At 49.6% G+C, this 17,173-nt stretch overlaps 1 protein-coding gene across 3 annotated transcripts in view; it reads right to left on the bottom strand.

The window, feature by feature from the left end:
• XYLB (xylulokinase) overlaps nucleotides 1–11,268 on the bottom strand; it is a 35,876-nt gene extending 24,608 nt beyond the window's left edge. The window contains exons 1-5 of one of the 3 annotated variants that reach the window (XM_036333181.1): nucleotides 11,093–11,268; nucleotides 7,863–7,945; nucleotides 4,098–4,167; nucleotides 2,186–2,266; nucleotides 25–111 (exon numbers count right to left, since the gene is read on the bottom strand). In XM_036333181.1, coding sequence (XP_036189074.1) covers nucleotides 25–111; nucleotides 2,186–2,266; nucleotides 4,098–4,167; nucleotides 7,863–7,945; nucleotides 11,093–11,107 — 336 coding nt within the window. In that variant the 5' untranslated portion in view covers nucleotides 11,108–11,268. Of the gene's footprint in view, nucleotides 1–24; nucleotides 112–2,185; nucleotides 2,267–4,097; nucleotides 4,168–7,862; nucleotides 7,946–9,186; nucleotides 9,477–11,092 lie in introns of those variants that run through there. The other 2 variants (XM_036333180.1, XM_036333182.1) reach the window with 2 other exon arrangements.
• Nucleotides 11,269–17,173: the final 5,905 nt, after the last annotated feature.

The following is a 17,173-nucleotide window of genomic DNA, read 5'->3' as shown; positions in this document are numbered from 1 at the left end:
GACTCCCCCATCCTGGCCAGTTACCTGCAGCTGCTCGTGTAACGGGAGGTCTGGTGACAGGCTTGTCAGCACCCGACTGGCCCCAGCTTTCCAGTATATACTTCCATGTTGCTGTCCAGGGAAAGCCAAATACACGCTCATTAGGCCACACGTGTCACAGCCTTCAGGAGACACAGAAAGCACAGAAAGACCCGAGACCACACGCAAAGAACTGGGCTCCACAGAGCTCATCCTCTTCGGGAGCCTCAGTTTTCCTGTCTATACAATGGGGAGGAACTCTGCCCCGTCCACCTCACAACTTGTAGGAAGACTCCAAGAAGGAACGGTCAGTCTGGATATTGGTGCTTTTGTAAAACTGGATTTAAGTATATGCGCATAGTATTATCTGAAATTCACTCATCCATTCATTTCCAGGGGTGGGGAACCTTTTTCCCACCAAGGGCCACTTGGATATTTATAACTTCATTCTCGGACCACACAAAATTATCAACTTAAAAATGAGCCTGCTCTATTTGGTCGAACATTTAGTTAGCTCGCCCCTAATGCCTTGGCAGGGCCCGACCCAATGATTTTGCAGGTCTTCTATGGTCTGCGGGCCAGACGTTTCCCACCCCTCCTTACCCATCCATTCATTCCACAAACACTGAGCACCTAGATCATACCAGGCATAGGACAGATGCATCAGACAGTACTGTCCCTATTCTGCAGGACACTGAGGTTGAGTCAGGAAAGAAGATACACATGTACAATCAGAAAACCCTGGTGGTACAGGCAGGGCTGTGGGAACAGACAGGAGGGCCAGGTGGAGGGAAGGGCGGCATTCTAAGCAGTGGGCCTGAAGCTGGGGCAGGAGGTGGGTGATGGGGCTGGAGGGGAAGGCGGCAGCATCAGGGCCTCGATGCCCATGCTCAGAAGGTTGGGGTTCGTCCTGGAGGTGTGGGGACTCTGGCTTAGCGGGATGTGGCAGGGCCGAATGTATGAACGGGCCCGTGGGAACCTTGGAGAAGGTTGGCTGCAGGTAGGGAGGCTGGAGCCGAAGCCCAGAGGAAAATGATGGCACTAGGCCTGGGCAACAGAAGCAGAGTTGGAGAAGAGGTGGTAGATTCAGGAGTCGTGTACAAAGCAACGTGGGGACCCTTGGATGTGGGGGTGGGAAGATGACACCTGAAGCAGGGAGCCCGAGGAAGACGTATGGGGACAGATGGGTGCTCAGTCTGGGTCGTGGTACGTCTGCGGTGGTCATAGGGCACCCGGCCATGGGGGTGAAGGGGATGCCCAGCAGGGAGAGGGTGTCTAGGCCCGGGATCAGGTGAGGAGCAGACAAGAGCACCCAGGGAATCTGCTTAGTTTAACAAGGACAAGAGCAATCAATTCCTGTCCGGTCAGGGGGAAGAGGCGTCTTCTGAAAAATTAGTGAGCACTCCCTAATGAGGGCTAATCCAGCAGGGGGCGAAGTGACCTTAGACAAGTGACGTTGCCTCTCTGTGGCCCACTCCCCCACTCCTCCCCATGTCAATGGCAATGACAATAAAAGTAGTAGCTAAAGCTTAGGATTTTACATACTTAGGCACTGTTAAATTTTACGCATTTAACACTCACATTGAGCCTATGACAGATGAGGGTGAGGAGGCAGCAGAGAGCTGGGTGGTGTGTCCCAGGTCACCGCCGAAAATGGCAGAGCTGGGGATCAACCCAGAACCCCTGTGCTGACCACTCCGGGATCCCACCTTGTAGAAATGGTATGAGGACTCAGATAACTTATATCATAGGTTCAGCACTGCGGCCAGCACACATTCATTGTTAGTAGTAGTAGTAGCACCTCTACTACTGAAACTGCTACCATTGTTAGTATAATTTCTGCCTTTGGTTTTACCTCCAGGAAATAGAAATGCCATTTTAGTGCCCCAGTCATCACAAATTCATGCCATTCCCTCCATCCCCTCGTTCCTCCTCACCCACTGTCCTATTTCATGCGACGCGCAATCGTAAGAACTGTCTCAGATCCTTCTGCAAGGAGCCAAGCCCTATACCCTCCAAGGGCTATAGGGGCTTTTACAACAATGAAATGTGTCAGTGGGTCTCAAGGACGAGCACCCTCCCTCTCGGGGAGCGGGCACCTCGGCACCGGCTCCCCTGCCCAAGACAGCTGCCCTCGCGTGGCCCGTGCGGGCTGCTGCAGACTGACCTGGCCTGCCCCAGACAAGGCGAGGACTCGAGAGAAGTCGAAGCCCGAAGCCCTCATCTTCTCCAAGAGGATATCCAAAGCCTGGGAAGAAAAACACAATGCACCGTGACTGTAGCGATCCATGGAACCAGACAACCACACAAGCCTCAAAACTGACACGGAAGGGCTTGCCAGTACAGCGGAGGTGACGAAGAAGGAACGGATACAATGAATGAGAGAGAACCATGGATGTGAGAGACACAGGGACTGGTAAGCACCCCGACCGGGGATCAAACCTGTAACCTAGGTATGTGTGTGCCTTGACCTGGAATCAAACCCGCAACCTTTTGATGTACAGCATGATGTTCCAACCCACTGAGCCATCTGGCCAGGGCTATGCCAAAGCTATTTTGAAAAAACGGAAGCGCTAACCACTAATCCTTAACTTCTGCTTCTGCAATGTGTGACGTCCAAGCACTCGGGAAGAGAGAAAGCACGGCAGCTCAAATGTTGGTTTCGTTGATCTGTGACATCACCATACTGATGATGTCACTTCACTGCCATGGAGAAGTGAAAAGCAAAGCAGAGGGCTCCCACCAGAAGGGGGCTCCAGGCCCACAGTCCCCATGTCCAGGCGGGAGGGGCAGTAGGCAGGGGGTGGCCGTTTATCCCAACCCCTCCACCATCCTCCATCCAGTTGGCATCTTCTTCCTCGCAAGACCCCCCGGGGGGCACAGATGGCAGTGCCCAGCAGAGCTCGACACTTCCCCTAAGATTTCCTAGCAAGAATTAGAGAGTCACCACAGGCAGGGGTTTCCTTGTGGGCAGAGAAGCCACCTGAGCTCCAGGCTGACCCCGCCATCCCACCCAGGGCAGGGAGGGCTCCTTTCACAATCCTGGCTGTGGCTGTCAACTCTAACTCTGCCTGCCAACCCCCTGCAGGGAGTGTGATGCAGCTGGGGCAAGGATGGGCAAAACTAGAGCTTGTCCAATCCTAGAGGCTGCTCGTAATTACAAACCACCCCCAAACCATCCCCAACCCCAAGCCTGGCTCTCTACCCACTGCTCACCCCCAAATCAAGGCCTGGACCTCATCACTGGGACCTCTAGACACCAACTCTTGCCTGTCACCTCCAACCCCTCCACCACTGCCCCTCGGTCTGGCTCAGCCCCCTGAAGCACATTCTGGCCAGCCTGCCTGGTGGAAAGTCATCCTTGACCCCCGTCCTCCAGTGTGAGTCAGGGTCAGGCTGATAAATAAGAAATCAGACTAGTTATCTCAACAGAAAGAATTTCCTACAGGAATTTGGTTAGACGGGTATTGGAGGATTGAAAAAGCTTTGGGCAGACACATTCAGTGCTGCCTTTGGCTGGCCTCCAGTTTCAGGGCTTTGCGTCCCATAGGGCGTATCAGGCAGCTCCCAGCCCGGTCCTGCCTGTGCGGTCCACACCCTCGGTCCTGTGGCCCCATGGGTCACCTGGATCTGGCAACAGGCATCTTCCTTTCTCATTGGTCTTGAGTGGGCAGGCCTGCGTGAACCTGATGGGGCAGGTCACCAGCCACCATTCTGGAAGAAGACGGGTCTGGGGACCAAGCAGTAAGAACCCAAGGCTGTGTGTGATCTCAGGGCATTAGGGTGGTCACAGGCCTGAGTATTTGGGAAAGGTCGGCTCTGTGGTATCTGGAAGGTGGAGACTGGCTGGACTTTCCAGCTGCCATGGTTCCCAAACCCAGAAGCCCTTTGCGAGTCCTCTCAGCTCAGTACTGACACCAGCTGAGGCCGGGCCTGGCCCTAGGAACCACACAGCCTCTAGTTTCCCATGAGGACTTGGCCTCAACAGATGCTCTCACCTTTGGGCTTCCTAGCAAGTCACCAGGTCTGCTGGTAAGGCAGACGGGGGACAGGAGAGGGACAGGGATCCCTGTGCTCACCTGGACCCACATCAGGACTGGAGAAGTCACTGTCAGACCATCCTGGTGAACATGAACTCCACCCTGAGTCCTACAAGGAGAACAAGAGAGGATGAGGGACAGAGCTGGGGCAGGGGCCCAGCGGTAGCAGATCCTGGGTAACTCCAGTGGAGGCAGAAACTCCCCCTCCTCCAACCTTAAGAGGGGACGCTAGATTGAACAGGCATGAATGCTGAGTGAGATGGAAAGAGAAACCATGGAAATTGCTCAGAGTGGCAATTCTCAGAAAGCACCAGCAAAAGCAAGCCTTGGAAGGCAGGCACTGGTGTCACTTGGTGCAATGATCAAGAAGGGACTGGGGGAGCACGGGGTTGGAGGAGAAGCCCTCCCAAATCCATTGCATTTGGAGAGGGGAAGGTGTGGCTACAGGAGGAGCTGCACCTGTGAGAAAAGTTCTTGGCTATCAGACTGAGTCCTTGGATTACAATCTGTGGAAGGTTACCTGAAACCCTCTCCCGCTCCTCCTCACCCCTGCAAGACCCTCATCCAAAATGACAATCTAATTAGAAATAAGATTTAAAATAACTATGTGCACTGGGTACTTTTTGCCTCATTACAAACCACTTCAAAACGTAATGGCTTGAAACTTCTTAGCTCACACTTCTGTTGGTCAGTCACTGGGCTGAGCTCAGCTGGTTGGTTCTTCTGGTCTCACTCATGCATCTGTCATCAGTTAACTGTAGCTAGAGGGCTCTGCTTCTGGGGGCTGAATTCTGCTTCTCTTAGCTGGGGATATGGGGGCAATGAGGCCACAGGTCCCTCAATCTCCAGCAGTCTAGCCTGAGCTTGTTCATGTGGTGGCTGTACAGGATTCCAAGAATGAGAGTAGATGCATGCAAAGCCAATCGAGGGCTGGGGTTAGAATTGGCACAATGTTACTTCCCCCATGTTCTACTGATTAAAATCAACAGGTGGAGAAAGGACTCCATCTCTTAATGAAAGGAGCTGCAAAGTCACATAGCAAAGGGCACGGTACAGGGAGGCATGGAGGATTATGGTCATTTCTGCAATATACCGCAATGTGCAAAATCCCTATGTTAAGCATATTAAGATATACATGAAGTGCTCAAAAGAAGAATTGAGCAAATGGGAAAACACAGTCTGAGCTTAGGCAGGAAGACTTGACCTCTTGTCAATTCCAAGTTAATTTATAAATGTAATGTGATCTCAATAAAAATATTAATAACTTTGCTTTCTGGAACATTAAATGCTGATTCTAAAGTAAGCATCAATTAAGGACGAGAAAGAGTAGCCATGGAAACTGAAAAAGAAGAACAATCAGAGAGGACCAACAATTCCAGATATTAAATCCTATTCTAAAGCTGGAATAATTAAAACGATGTGTTACTGGCTCATGAGCAGACACACTAACCAATCAAGGAAAAGAAAATGCCCAGAAATAGACCTAAACACACAGAGAAATTTAGCATATGATAAGGCTGGTATCTCAAATCAGTGAGGTAATGATGGGCTTCTAAAAAAATTATGTTAAACCACTGAAGAGTCATCTGGGAAAAAATTAAGTGTATGTAGAAATGTCATGCCATGTACCTAAAGAAACTCCCAAATACTTTTATATTGGAAAACAGAAATCTTATAAGAACTAGATGCAAATATAAGTGAATTCCTTCATAATCTTGAGTAAGGGAGGCTTTTTAAAGTATGACTAAAAATCTAGAATAGGAAGAGATGGAGAAATTCAATGGCATAGAAAACAAAGACCCATGTATGGCAACAACAGCAACAACCCATACACAAGTCAAAACAAACAAAAATCTGAGAAACATATTTGTGATTCATGTAACAAGAGAGATAATTCCTCTAATATGTGAAGAGCTCCTAGAAATTGATAAGAAATAGATAACCAATCCAACAGAAAAATGGGCAAAGGACATGACAAATAAATTCATGAAAAAAAGAAATTCGAGTAGGTCTTCAACAGATGAAAAGACACTCAGCTTCATTCACAATCTCTTTTATGGCCACCCCGAATTGGCAGTGCTGTGGGAAACACTCTCATGCACTGCTTATGGGTTGCAAATCAATACAATCCCTACGGGAAGCAATTTGGCTACATCTTCCGAAATTATAAATCTATTTGCTCTTTGATCCAGCAATCCTATTTCCAAAATTTTGTCTTACAGATACACTAGTACATATCTGTAATAGCATCTGTAGGTAATTCACTACATCATTTTTCATTGCTAACAACCCAATATCCTTACACAGGAGATGGTAAATTTACCCAATGGAATATTATCTATATCATAAAAGGCCTGTGGTCATCACGCTGTAACCGCGGAACAAGCAAACAACTGGTCATCAGGAGGTGCATGGAGCACCTCCCGCAGGCCGGGCTCGCACAGGGCTGGTGGGGCTGGGGCGGTGGAGGCGGGCCCTCGGCTTGCATGGCAGAGGCGGAGCCCGTGGCTCGCGCAGGGCGGGTCTGGGTCTTGCACAATTTCTTGCACTGGGCCTCTAATGCATCTATAAAAAGAACAAAGCAGTTCTACGTATTGACATGGAAAACACAGGCAAGTGACTGTGAAATGAATAAAGCAAAGTGCAAAATGCTATATATGGTATGCTTTTTTCTGTGGAAGAAAGGAAGAAAATAAGAATATTCTTATCTGCTGATATTTCCATATGACACTCTGGAAGGATACACCAAAAACTAACGAAAGAAGTAGAAGAGGCCAGGAGGGAAGAGATGAGATCATAGAGGGTTTAAAACTTTTCAATGTAGGCCTTTTGTTTCTTCTGAATGATGTACCAACTACATGCAATGCCTATTAACAGAACATTTTTATTAAAACAACCGCTTTGGAAGAGAACTGGCAATTTCTTAAAAAGTTAGACATACACCTACCATACAACTTAGCCGTTTCTGGGTATTTCATTTCCAAGAGAAATGAAAGCTTATGTCAACACCAAGACTTGTATGTGAATTTCACAGCCTCCTTATTTATAATAATAAAAAACTGGAAACAACCCAAATGTCTCTCATCAGGTGAATGGATAAACTAGTTGTGATCCATTCATACAATGAATACTACTGAGCAATAAAAAGAACAAACTACTGATAAACATGGATGAATCTCAAAATGATTGTATTGAACTAGAGGCCCGATGCATGAAGATTCATGCAAGAATGGGCCTTCCTTCCCCTTGCTGCTGGCACTGCCTTTGGTCCGGCCCAGAGCCACCTTTCCGCCTTCCCACGCTGCCCAGAGGCCCGGAGCGGCTAGGACAGTGTGGAATGCCTGCATCCCGCCCGCCCCCCACCAGCCACTCAGGCTTATGTATGCAAATTAACCCAAACAAATATGGCAGGTTAATTTGCATACTCACGCCTGATTGGCTGGCGGGCATCACAAAGGTATGGTCAATTTGCATCTTTCTCTTTTATTAGTGTAGATTAAAATGTCAGATTAAAAAAAGAGTATATGACTCCTTTTATATAAAATTCTCAGACCCAGCACAGTATCTGATGCAAAGTCTTGATTGGTACCTACTGCTTATATGCATGAATGAATGGATGAATGAATGGAACTGCAAAGGAATGGAGGAGGGAGCATTACAGGCATAGAAAAAGGGGTGCTGAAGACCACAACTCCTGCAGTTGGATGAAGCCAGAATAGTATGTTTATGGATGTTAAAGGTTGAGTGGGGGCTCCCCCAAACCAATACCCCACACACAGAGAAACATGCACACGAGGTACATACCCAAATTCTGGAAGGTCTCTGTCAAAATGCACGCTGTCCTCATAGAAGACATTCATCGCTGCATCAACAGCAACCACTTTCACCTGCAAAGCATTCGAGACGATGGGGCAGAGAATTTCCCTCAGCTGCTACGCAGGGCCAGGGACAAACTTCATCAGGTGAAGTGAGGGGTTCAACCTGGAGACCTTCTGGAAGGCTGGGGTGCATTGTTGTAACCGTGGCAACCGAGCCTCACCTGGGGACATGCCCCAAGATTTAGTACAATGAAGCTGAGACTGCGTTGAAACACCTTTGTAGCTCAAGGAATCTCTGTCCACCAAACACCCAAAGCCAAGACCCTCTTAGAGAAAAATGTTCACAGATGAACTGATTCCTGGCCAGGAGGCCTGAGAAAGCCCTAGAGGCGAAGGAATGGCAGGCTAGGGTTTGGAGATGCCTCTGGGGGACCATGTCTGCAGGGATCTGAGAGCCAGGCAAGGCCCCTGGGCTGTTCCCACAGGGCATGGCCATGGTCCGGAGACAGACTGTGTCGCAAAGCAGCAGACCTCCAAACCCAGGGGTACAATTCCTTTCCCAGACATATGGGGAAACTGAGGTCTTAATGCAACCAGCCTTACCCAGGGTCCCATAAGACTTTCTGCTCGAGGACTGGTCTGCCTTCCCTAGCCCATCTGAGAAGAGAGGTTTGACTACAACTGTGCTGATTCCCCAAGTTAAGAAGGGGCGCCTTTGGCCAATTTTAACTGCTTGCCTGTCCATGGCGTCCTGGGGACTGCACAGCCCGTCCTCTGTCACCACTGCTGGGCATGCTGACCCCGGCGGGCTGGTGCCAACCCAGGATGGAACAAAGTTCAGGATACTTTGTTCCATTTCACCAAAAAAAAAAAATTCAAGCGGTAATCTGGTTCCAGGCCACCGGTTATGCCTGTGTGCTCACCTACCCGTCCGCCTGTCCCCCCCTCTTGCACTGGCTGAGTAGCTTCGGGGGTCCCATCACTCGGTGGCCGCGCCTCCCGGCCCCCCTGGGCACTTCCCCACCGCGCGCCCCCAGGATCCCGCCGCGGGGGGGAGGGGGGCCGCCGTTTCCGGGAGGGGCGGGGTACGGGCCGGATCGCTGCCGCGTCTTGCGAGCGGGAGTGGGGGTGGGAGGGGTATCACGGGAAAGGCGTCGTCGCGCAGGGGCGCCGGGTCCCCGAGAAGTCCGAGAGGGAGGTGCGCCCACGGCTTGGCCTGGGTGTCCCCGCACCGGGGTCCCCACCAACCCGCCGGGCGAAGCGGAGGCGGCGGCCCGGCCCCGGCCCCGGCCCCGGCCCCGCGACAGTACCTGCTGCGTGCTGAAGTCCCAGCCCAGGCAGCAGAGGCGAGCGGCGGGCTCGGCCATGGCCACGGAGGCTCCGGCGCGCGCCCGTCCGTCCTTCCCGCGGCGTGACTGTCGCCGCGCTCCGACGCCCAGAGACGCAGGGGCCGCCCCTCGCCCCGCCCGGCCGGACTCCTGGACCGAGTCACCCGCCGGCTGTGCTCTGGCTCCACCTGCCGGGCGACGGGGGCGCGGACGCGCCGGTCCCGGCCTGGGACGCTGGGACTTTGAACCAGGGCACTGGACAGGCGCGCTCTGAGCAACCGCAACTGCCGGGGCCCAACCCCAGCGGGTCCAGGGGTCCCCAAAGGTGTAGACGGAGTCGGCGAAGAAGGAAGGACACGGAGACAGTGTTCAGGTGATCAGCAGCCTAGCCAGGATCTCCAGCCAGGATCTCCAGCCAGGATCTCCAGCCAAGTTCTGGTCTGGATCTCCAGCGAAGTTCTGCTTCAGATCTCCAGCCAGGTTCTGTGTCCATGTTCTCTTGCTAGGTTCTCCAGCCAGGTTCAGTCCAGGTTCTCCAGCCAGGTTCAGTCACCAGGTTCTAGTCAGGTTCTCTTGCCCATTTCTGTAGTCAGGTTCAGTCCAGGATCTTTTGCCATGTTCTCTCCAGCGAAGTTCTTCTGTCTCTAGTTCTGTGTAGGTTCTGTCTTCTTCGTTCTGTCTTCTGAGTTCTGTCTACTGTTGTCTTGTTACAACTGTATTTATACCAGTTGATTCAATCCTATCAATCTCTATTCCAAAGGTTAGGGCGTTTCTTATCTCCAATCCAGGGAGTAAAGATTATGTAGCTTAAGCATGATTGTTCGTAGTTAAAGTGATTAATTACCCGCCTGGCACTTAGTTGAGGGGTTTTATTCCCTCCCTAACTTCAGGGGAAAATCCCTACCTGGGGAAACAACCTTTCTCAGAGAAGAGACCTTGGTTAAAACACATAGTGCCAAGAAGGTGAGCAAACATTTTAAGAACAGTATGCCATATATGCCAGGTCCTTTGAAACAGCAAGGATGGACCGGCTCCCGGCACGCAACCCGCTCGCACCAAGCCCCTACCCTGTCCCTCCTCCCCATCCAGCTTTAAGCCAGCTTGCCCCTGCCTATGTCTGGTGGCCCTCGGCCTGGAGACCTTGGGTACTGGAACAGATGCCCACGCATGGGGGTGACTCTGGGGTCACAGGGAAAGGTGCCCTGGGCTGGAGGCAGTGGGCTCCAGCAGGCCCTGTCCTGACCCAGCCAATCTGAGTGTCTCCCCATGTGCCACATTCCACCTCTGTATCCAAAACCAGAACTCCTGAGGCGCCAGAGCATGGTGAAGGGGGAGAGAGAGCCGAGATTACAGTAGAGGCACTCCCTTTCCTCCTGGAGCTGGAACACCTTCCCTCCCCCTCATTCCACCGGGCCATGTCCTTCTGTCCCTAGGACTGCCTTCTTCCCAAGTCCTGCCAACACCCACCTAGGAGAGGTGGTCCTCTCCGGAGCTTCCCAGCCCCCAGATGCAATGGTCTAGTTACCTAGCTCTCTCTTTCTGAACTGCCTGGAGCCCAGATCCTCCTCTTGACCCAAAGTCCCAAGATCACAGCAGAGCTGGGCCCAGAGCCAGTGAGTTGGACTCCAGAATCCACATTTAACCACTAAACAGGACAGTTTGCTGGGCAGCCTTGCGAGAAGGCCGGTGGCAATACACAAACGTCCCAGGAAGGCTTTCTCAGGCTCCTTTCTCAAGGCCTCACAGGGAGGCATTGTCTTGCTCAGGGTGCCTTCCTCTTGGGCTGTGGCACCTCTGCCTTTCTGGTGACTCGTCCTTTCTCCTGATATAATAGCCCTTTCACTGTGGCCACAGAGAAGACTGGGGGTCTGAAAGCCCATTTACTTACATAAGATCTGATCATTAGCAAGGAATGAAGACAGATATCTTAATTCCAAATTGTCAGTGCCTCTCCTATTGTCTTCCTTGTTGATGTCCTGAAAAGGGGCACCCAGCGGTAGAGGGATTCTGGGAAGCCGCTGGCTTGGACGTCTCTTATATCACCGTTTCTTAGTCTCCGGCAGGGCTCTGTCTCTTACCCAGGCTCTAAATGGGCAAAGCCCAGCCACAGAAGAGGAGTCACGTGACCATTTGCATACTAGGAAGAGCACAGAAGATACTACTCGGAGAATGGGGGCCAAGGGAAGGAAGGGAAAGTTGGTTCCAAAGTGGTTGCAGGAGGCCTGGCCCAGGCCAGAGGTGCTAATGGATGGAGAGAAGTAGGTGGACTCAAGAGATATTTAGGAAGCTCCGGGACTCTGTGGACTGAGAGAGGGAGAGAAGTCAAGGACAACGCCCAGTTTTCTGGTCTAGGTGACCTGGTTGGTTAACTGTTGATGCATAAAAACACCCTCAAACTTGGTGGCTAGAACAACAATCTTTTGTTGTTCCTCACACGTCAGCGGGTCAGCAGAGGGTGAGCTGACCTAGACTAGGGCCAGTTGGGGTGGCTCTGCTGCGTGTCTCTCATCTTTCTCTTCCTGGGACCAGCAGAGTACTCCCAGCATGCCCCTCTCCTAAAGCAGCAGAGCGTAAGAGGGCGAGGGCAAACGTGTGAGACCTCTGCAGGTCTAGGCTTGGAAATGGCATCTGCACTTCTGCCTCTCTGACCCCCACGGGCAAGTGGTGGGAATGAGACCTGGCAAAGGTGGGACACGGGGAGGAGGGAGAACCATGGCCACCAATGCCATCGACCACAGGCCACGCCCAGATGAGGGTGGCTCTATTCTCGGAGTTAGGAGACATGGATGCAGAAGCAGGCCGGAGGGAAGAAGGTGAGTTTAGTCAGGACCCGGAAGGTTGGTGATGCCTGTGGATGTCTGAGATGATGAACAAGCCGTTGGATGTGTGGCTGAAGACAATGGGTTGGAAATGAGCAGCAGGTCCCGAAGGGAGTGACCTAGACTGTGTAGAAAGGATGCAGGGTGGGACAGCCGGAGACCCCCAGAGGCACCTGCAAAGGACACGTCAAGGCACAAGAAGAGACCATGAGGGAGGGGGCCGACGGAAGCCCATGGAAGGACCTTCCTGGGAGCTGACGTGCAACAGGGTTAGGCGCTGCAGGAAGCCTGTCCCCCGTTCAGCAGTGAGGAGGCGGGCCATGGAAACCTTGCAAGAGCAGACCCGGGGTGCCCCACAGGCCATAGTTTGTACGATCTTTTTTATGCAGCACTGCTTTTAGGCTTTGTTTCTGTTGTTATATGTATATCTAATCCTGTGGTTCCCAGACCGCGTGCCTGAGAAGCTGCAGGGAACCCATAAGGGTGCTGCGGGATATTTTTACTCTTCCAAGCAGACACAGCGATACTCAGCGTCTGGCAGGCACCCGTGCACTGCTAGCGGGAGGCAGCTCCCAGCCCAGCATTAGATTGCGCTGCACGCCTCTCTGGGCTGTTCCCCCCTGTGTTGGCCACACTGCGCTCTCCGCGGCTGCAGTGAGGAACTAGTACTGCGGGGAAATCAAGGTGAAACAGAAAACAAGGATGGGTATCCCATCTGATCCCAATATCTGAGACGCTGCATAGCGCCCCACAGGCTCACACGTCCCCTTGGGAAGTCATTTTGATTAAAAATGAAATATTTTCTCCTCCAGTTTACGTGTATTATTTTCTTCAAGCAGCTACCAACTTGTTAGGGCATTTAGATGTATTAACCTGTTTGCACCTAACTACCTAATAAACAGAACCGTTCGCATTTCTGTTGTCCTAGGAGTACGTGAAATAATTGTTGAGATTCTAAGAGTGTCATGAAGTCCAGCCATTTGGGAAACCGGATCTAGTTGGATGTATCTAAGTGCTCTGTCATAGTCAATGGTGTGTTCACTCCACATTTTACTATGCAGGCTCTCTGTGACACTTGGGTGGACATCAGACTTATATATAGTTTTCTAAATGAGTAGTTTTAAGGGAGAAAAGTTACACCAGGCTAGTGTGGCTCAATGGTTGAGTGTCAACCCATGAACCAAGAAGCTGTGGGTTCGATTCCCAGTCAGAGCACATGCCCAGGTTGTGAACTTGATCCCCAGTAGGGGGACCACAGAGGGGGTAGGGGACAGCGGATCCACGATGTCTCTGTCTCTCTATCCTTCTCCCTTCCTCTCTCTAAAATAAATAAAAACGTATTTTTTTTAAAAAGAGAGAAAAGTTAGAAGTATATTGGTAGCTTTAATCTCTATCCCTTACACTTCTAAGATAAAAATCACTAAGTCAAAAATAATCAGAAATTAGGAAATAAAGTAGACAATTATAATTTAGGCTCACTAATTTATTATACATATCTGTCTGAAATTTTATAAAAGATTTCATCTTGGAATATGTCAGAAATAAGTAAATCTTCTTTCCATTCTATCTTCGTCAGGACAGTGGGAAGCTGTTATGAGTTGAAAATAGATGTTTGAACTATAGCCCCAGGGCCAACATCACACAGAGTTGTTTGTCCAAGTTGGAGGGTGAGGGCTGGGTCCTGTCTCCAGTTAAATAAGTCACTCATGCAACTGAGGTTAAGATTTTTTTAAAGCTGAATTTGTTTTTAAACCTGAAGACAAATTTGATGGACTTTGATGTTTAAGGAAAACAGATTCCAAAGAGTTCTGTGTGTGTGTGGGGGGAAGTGCTTATTTCTAACAAGTGTGAATACTTCTGTTGTATATGTCTTTGTACTCACCTCAGAAGCTAATTTGACTTTAGGAAAATTAAATATTGTTGTAGATATCTTCCATTTTTCTGATTTTATTTATTATTTTCATTAATCTGGGAGAGAGGAACGGGGGAGGAGAGAAACAGGGAGAGAGAGAGAGAGAAACATAGATGTGAGAGAAACATTGAGTGGACAGTTGCCTCTGACTAGAGATTGGAGATCAAACCCACAACTTGGGCATGTGGCCTGATCAGGAATCGAACCCACTACCTTCTGGAGTATGGTATGATGCTCCAATCAACCGAGCCATACCAGCCAGGGCCATTTTTATGGTTTTATAGCATTCCTCCCTTGGCACCTGTCTTTCCCCCAGTACATGAGTGTGTGAGGCCGATAATTAAATCCAGTAGCCCTGTATACACAAAAGAAAGTTCTGGAAAGTCGTACTCTAAGTTATTAACAACTGTCTGTGAGAGGGGTTTAGAAATTGGTGGTTAGCAGGGGACCTCTGCATTTTAATTAACTCTGTATTGATGAACGTTTAACTTTTCTGCTAAAAGAAAAGAAAACCAGCCAACCAAGCAGTAATAATGGGGGGTCACAAGGTGCTTAGGACTTTTAAACCAGTCTCTTAAGGAATCAGGGGTCCAAGGGGAAATCAAAAACAACACACTATATAGGAAGCAGGAGGATGAGAACATCCTTATCACAATCTTTGGGATGTACTCAGAGGTAAGTGCACATTCTCACACATTTTTATTAGAGACTGAAAGGAATTCTTTTTGACTCTAAAGAGAGAGAGGAAGGGAGAGAGAAAGAAGCATCGATTTGTTCCACTTATTTATGGATTCATTGGTTGCATCTTGTATGGGCCCTGACTGGAGCTCGAACCCACAACACCGGTGTTGGGGGGATGATACTCTAACCAACTGAGCTACCCGGCCAGGGCCTGTGGGACACTTTATCAACCAGTGACACTTCATGCAATTTTGACATTTCCCTTTCAGTATTACACCTACAAACCAGTGTGATTTGAATGATGTGTGAGACCAATAAAAGGAAGGTTCTAGGCTAGTACTATCTAGTAGAAATAGAATGTGGGCCACAAATACAAATCACGTAAGTAGTTTTAAATTTTCTGCCAATCCCATTTTTAAAAGTTTTTTTTTTTTTTATAGGTGCAATCAATGTTAATATCTTATTAACCCAATATATCCCAAAGGTTATCATTCTTACATACTAGAGGCCCAGTGCCTGAAATGTTTGCATGGATAGGGTCCCCTAGGCCTGGCCAGTGATCAGGGCTGATCAGGTTCCCCACCTCCTTCCCTTCCCACCCCCTCCTTCCCTCATTCCCTCAATGCCCCACCACACCGGTGGCCCACCATGTTCTGCACTGCCCCCTCATGGACAGCACACATCATAGCGAGCGATCAAACTCCCAGTCTCCTGATCAAACTCCCAAAGGGACACTTTGAATACTAGCCTTTTATATATATAGACTAGAGGCCCAATGCACGAAATTCATGCAAGAGCTGGCCTTCCCAGCCTGGGCTGCCTTGCGGCCCGGTGGCCCCACCCGCCCCCCACCCACTGGTCGTTCCAGAAGTTCGTTCCAGAAGGTTATTCTGCCATCTGGTCTAATTAGCATATTAGCTCTTTATGATATAGGATAAGCAATATAAAAAATACTGATATTTCCTGTTTTGTTTTTGTACTGTCACTGAAATCCAGTGTTTTCTGTACTTATAGTACAACACAATTCCAACTCTCCACCTTTCAAGCCCCTGTAGCTGTATCTGACTAGGACAGCGGTTCTCAACCTGTGGGTCGCAATCCCTTTGGGGGTTGAACGACCTTTTCACAGGGGTGGCTTAAGACCATCGGAAAACACATATATAATTACATATTGTTTTTGTGATTAATCACTATGCTTTAATGATGTTCAATTTGTAACAATGAAAATACATCCTGCATATCAGATATTTACATGACGATTCATAACAGTAGGTAGCAAAATTACAGTTACGAAGTAGCAACAAAAATAATTTTATGGTTGGGGGTCAACACAACATGAGGAACTGTATTAAAGGGCCGCGGCATTAGGAAGGTTGAGAACCACTGGGCTAGGAGCTATTGTATGGGACAGCATGGGTCTAGCGCAGTGATGGCGAACCTATGACACGCGTGTCAGAGGTGACACGCGAACTCATTTTCTTGGTTGATTTTTCTTTGTTAAATGGCATTTAAATATCTAAAATAAATATCAAAAATATAAGTCTTTGTTTTACTATGGTTGCAAATATAAAAAAATTTCTATATGTGACACGGCACCAGAGTTAAGTTGGAGTTTTTCAAAATGCTGACACGCCGAGCTCAAAAGGTTCGCCATCACTGGTCTAGCCTGTTAAAATATATGATGTTGCACCTTCTGTAATGTGAGGACACAGCAAGAAGGCGCTGGCTGTGAATCGGGAAGAGGGCTCCCACCCACTGTGTTGGCACCCTGGTCTTGGACTACTAGCCTCCAGAACCATGAGAAATAAATTTCTGTTGTTTGTAAACCAAAATTTTAATTAATTAAAAAATATCTATAATGTCAAACTCCAGGTCCTAATCTATGTGGATTGGATAAACTAGGTAGGTCCTGTCTGGAAATGATTGATAACCCTGGCTCGTACGGAAAATCTGAGTCACACAGGGGTGCGAGGTCTGGCCAGCAGCCTCGTCCTGCAGCCCCCAACACAGCCCCGTCAGTTTTCCATCCTAGCCCATCTCCTGCTCCTGTTCCCTGCAGCGCTGGCTGAATCCTTCCAGCAAAGTAATTTGAAGTGAGGTGCTTAACGTGGCTAATGTTTTGCCCTCACAGCTCACAGAGAAGTCCCCCGGAAAAAGAAAAGGGGGGCCTTGAAAACATCCTGTCGTCCTCTGAACACTTTACGAGACCTTTTGTCTGGGCAATCCTGGGAAACTTGGGAAACAATGGAGAGACCAGAAAATGACACTGAAAGAGAAGGCAAGGGCACCCGCTTCTCGCTGTTCCAACGTTGGGGAGCACACGCTCAAAGCAGCAAGCTTAGGACTGGGTGCCAGAAGCCACCCAGGAGACCTGAGGCCCCCCTGCCCGCTCCCTTCTCTGTGCTCTCAGAAGCTCCTGGGAGTTAGCTCCTCCCTTGCAAGTTGATCTGCCAATAAACTGGCAGAGAGAGGAGGGGGAGAGCCAAGCCTTGTCCTCAGGAACCACCCCCCTCACCCCTTCCAGGGAGACAGGAGGTAAAGCCTAGGACCTGACCCA

The sequence above is a fragment of the Myotis myotis genome, unplaced genomic scaffold (assembly GCF_014108235.1).
Source record: "Myotis myotis isolate mMyoMyo1 unplaced genomic scaffold, mMyoMyo1.p scaffold_m19_p_13, whole genome shotgun sequence".
Lineage (NCBI taxonomy): Eukaryota > Metazoa > Chordata > Mammalia > Chiroptera > Vespertilionidae > Myotis > Myotis myotis.
Note: the sequence above shows the minus strand (reverse complement) of the source record. Positions and strands in the feature narration are given on the sequence as shown.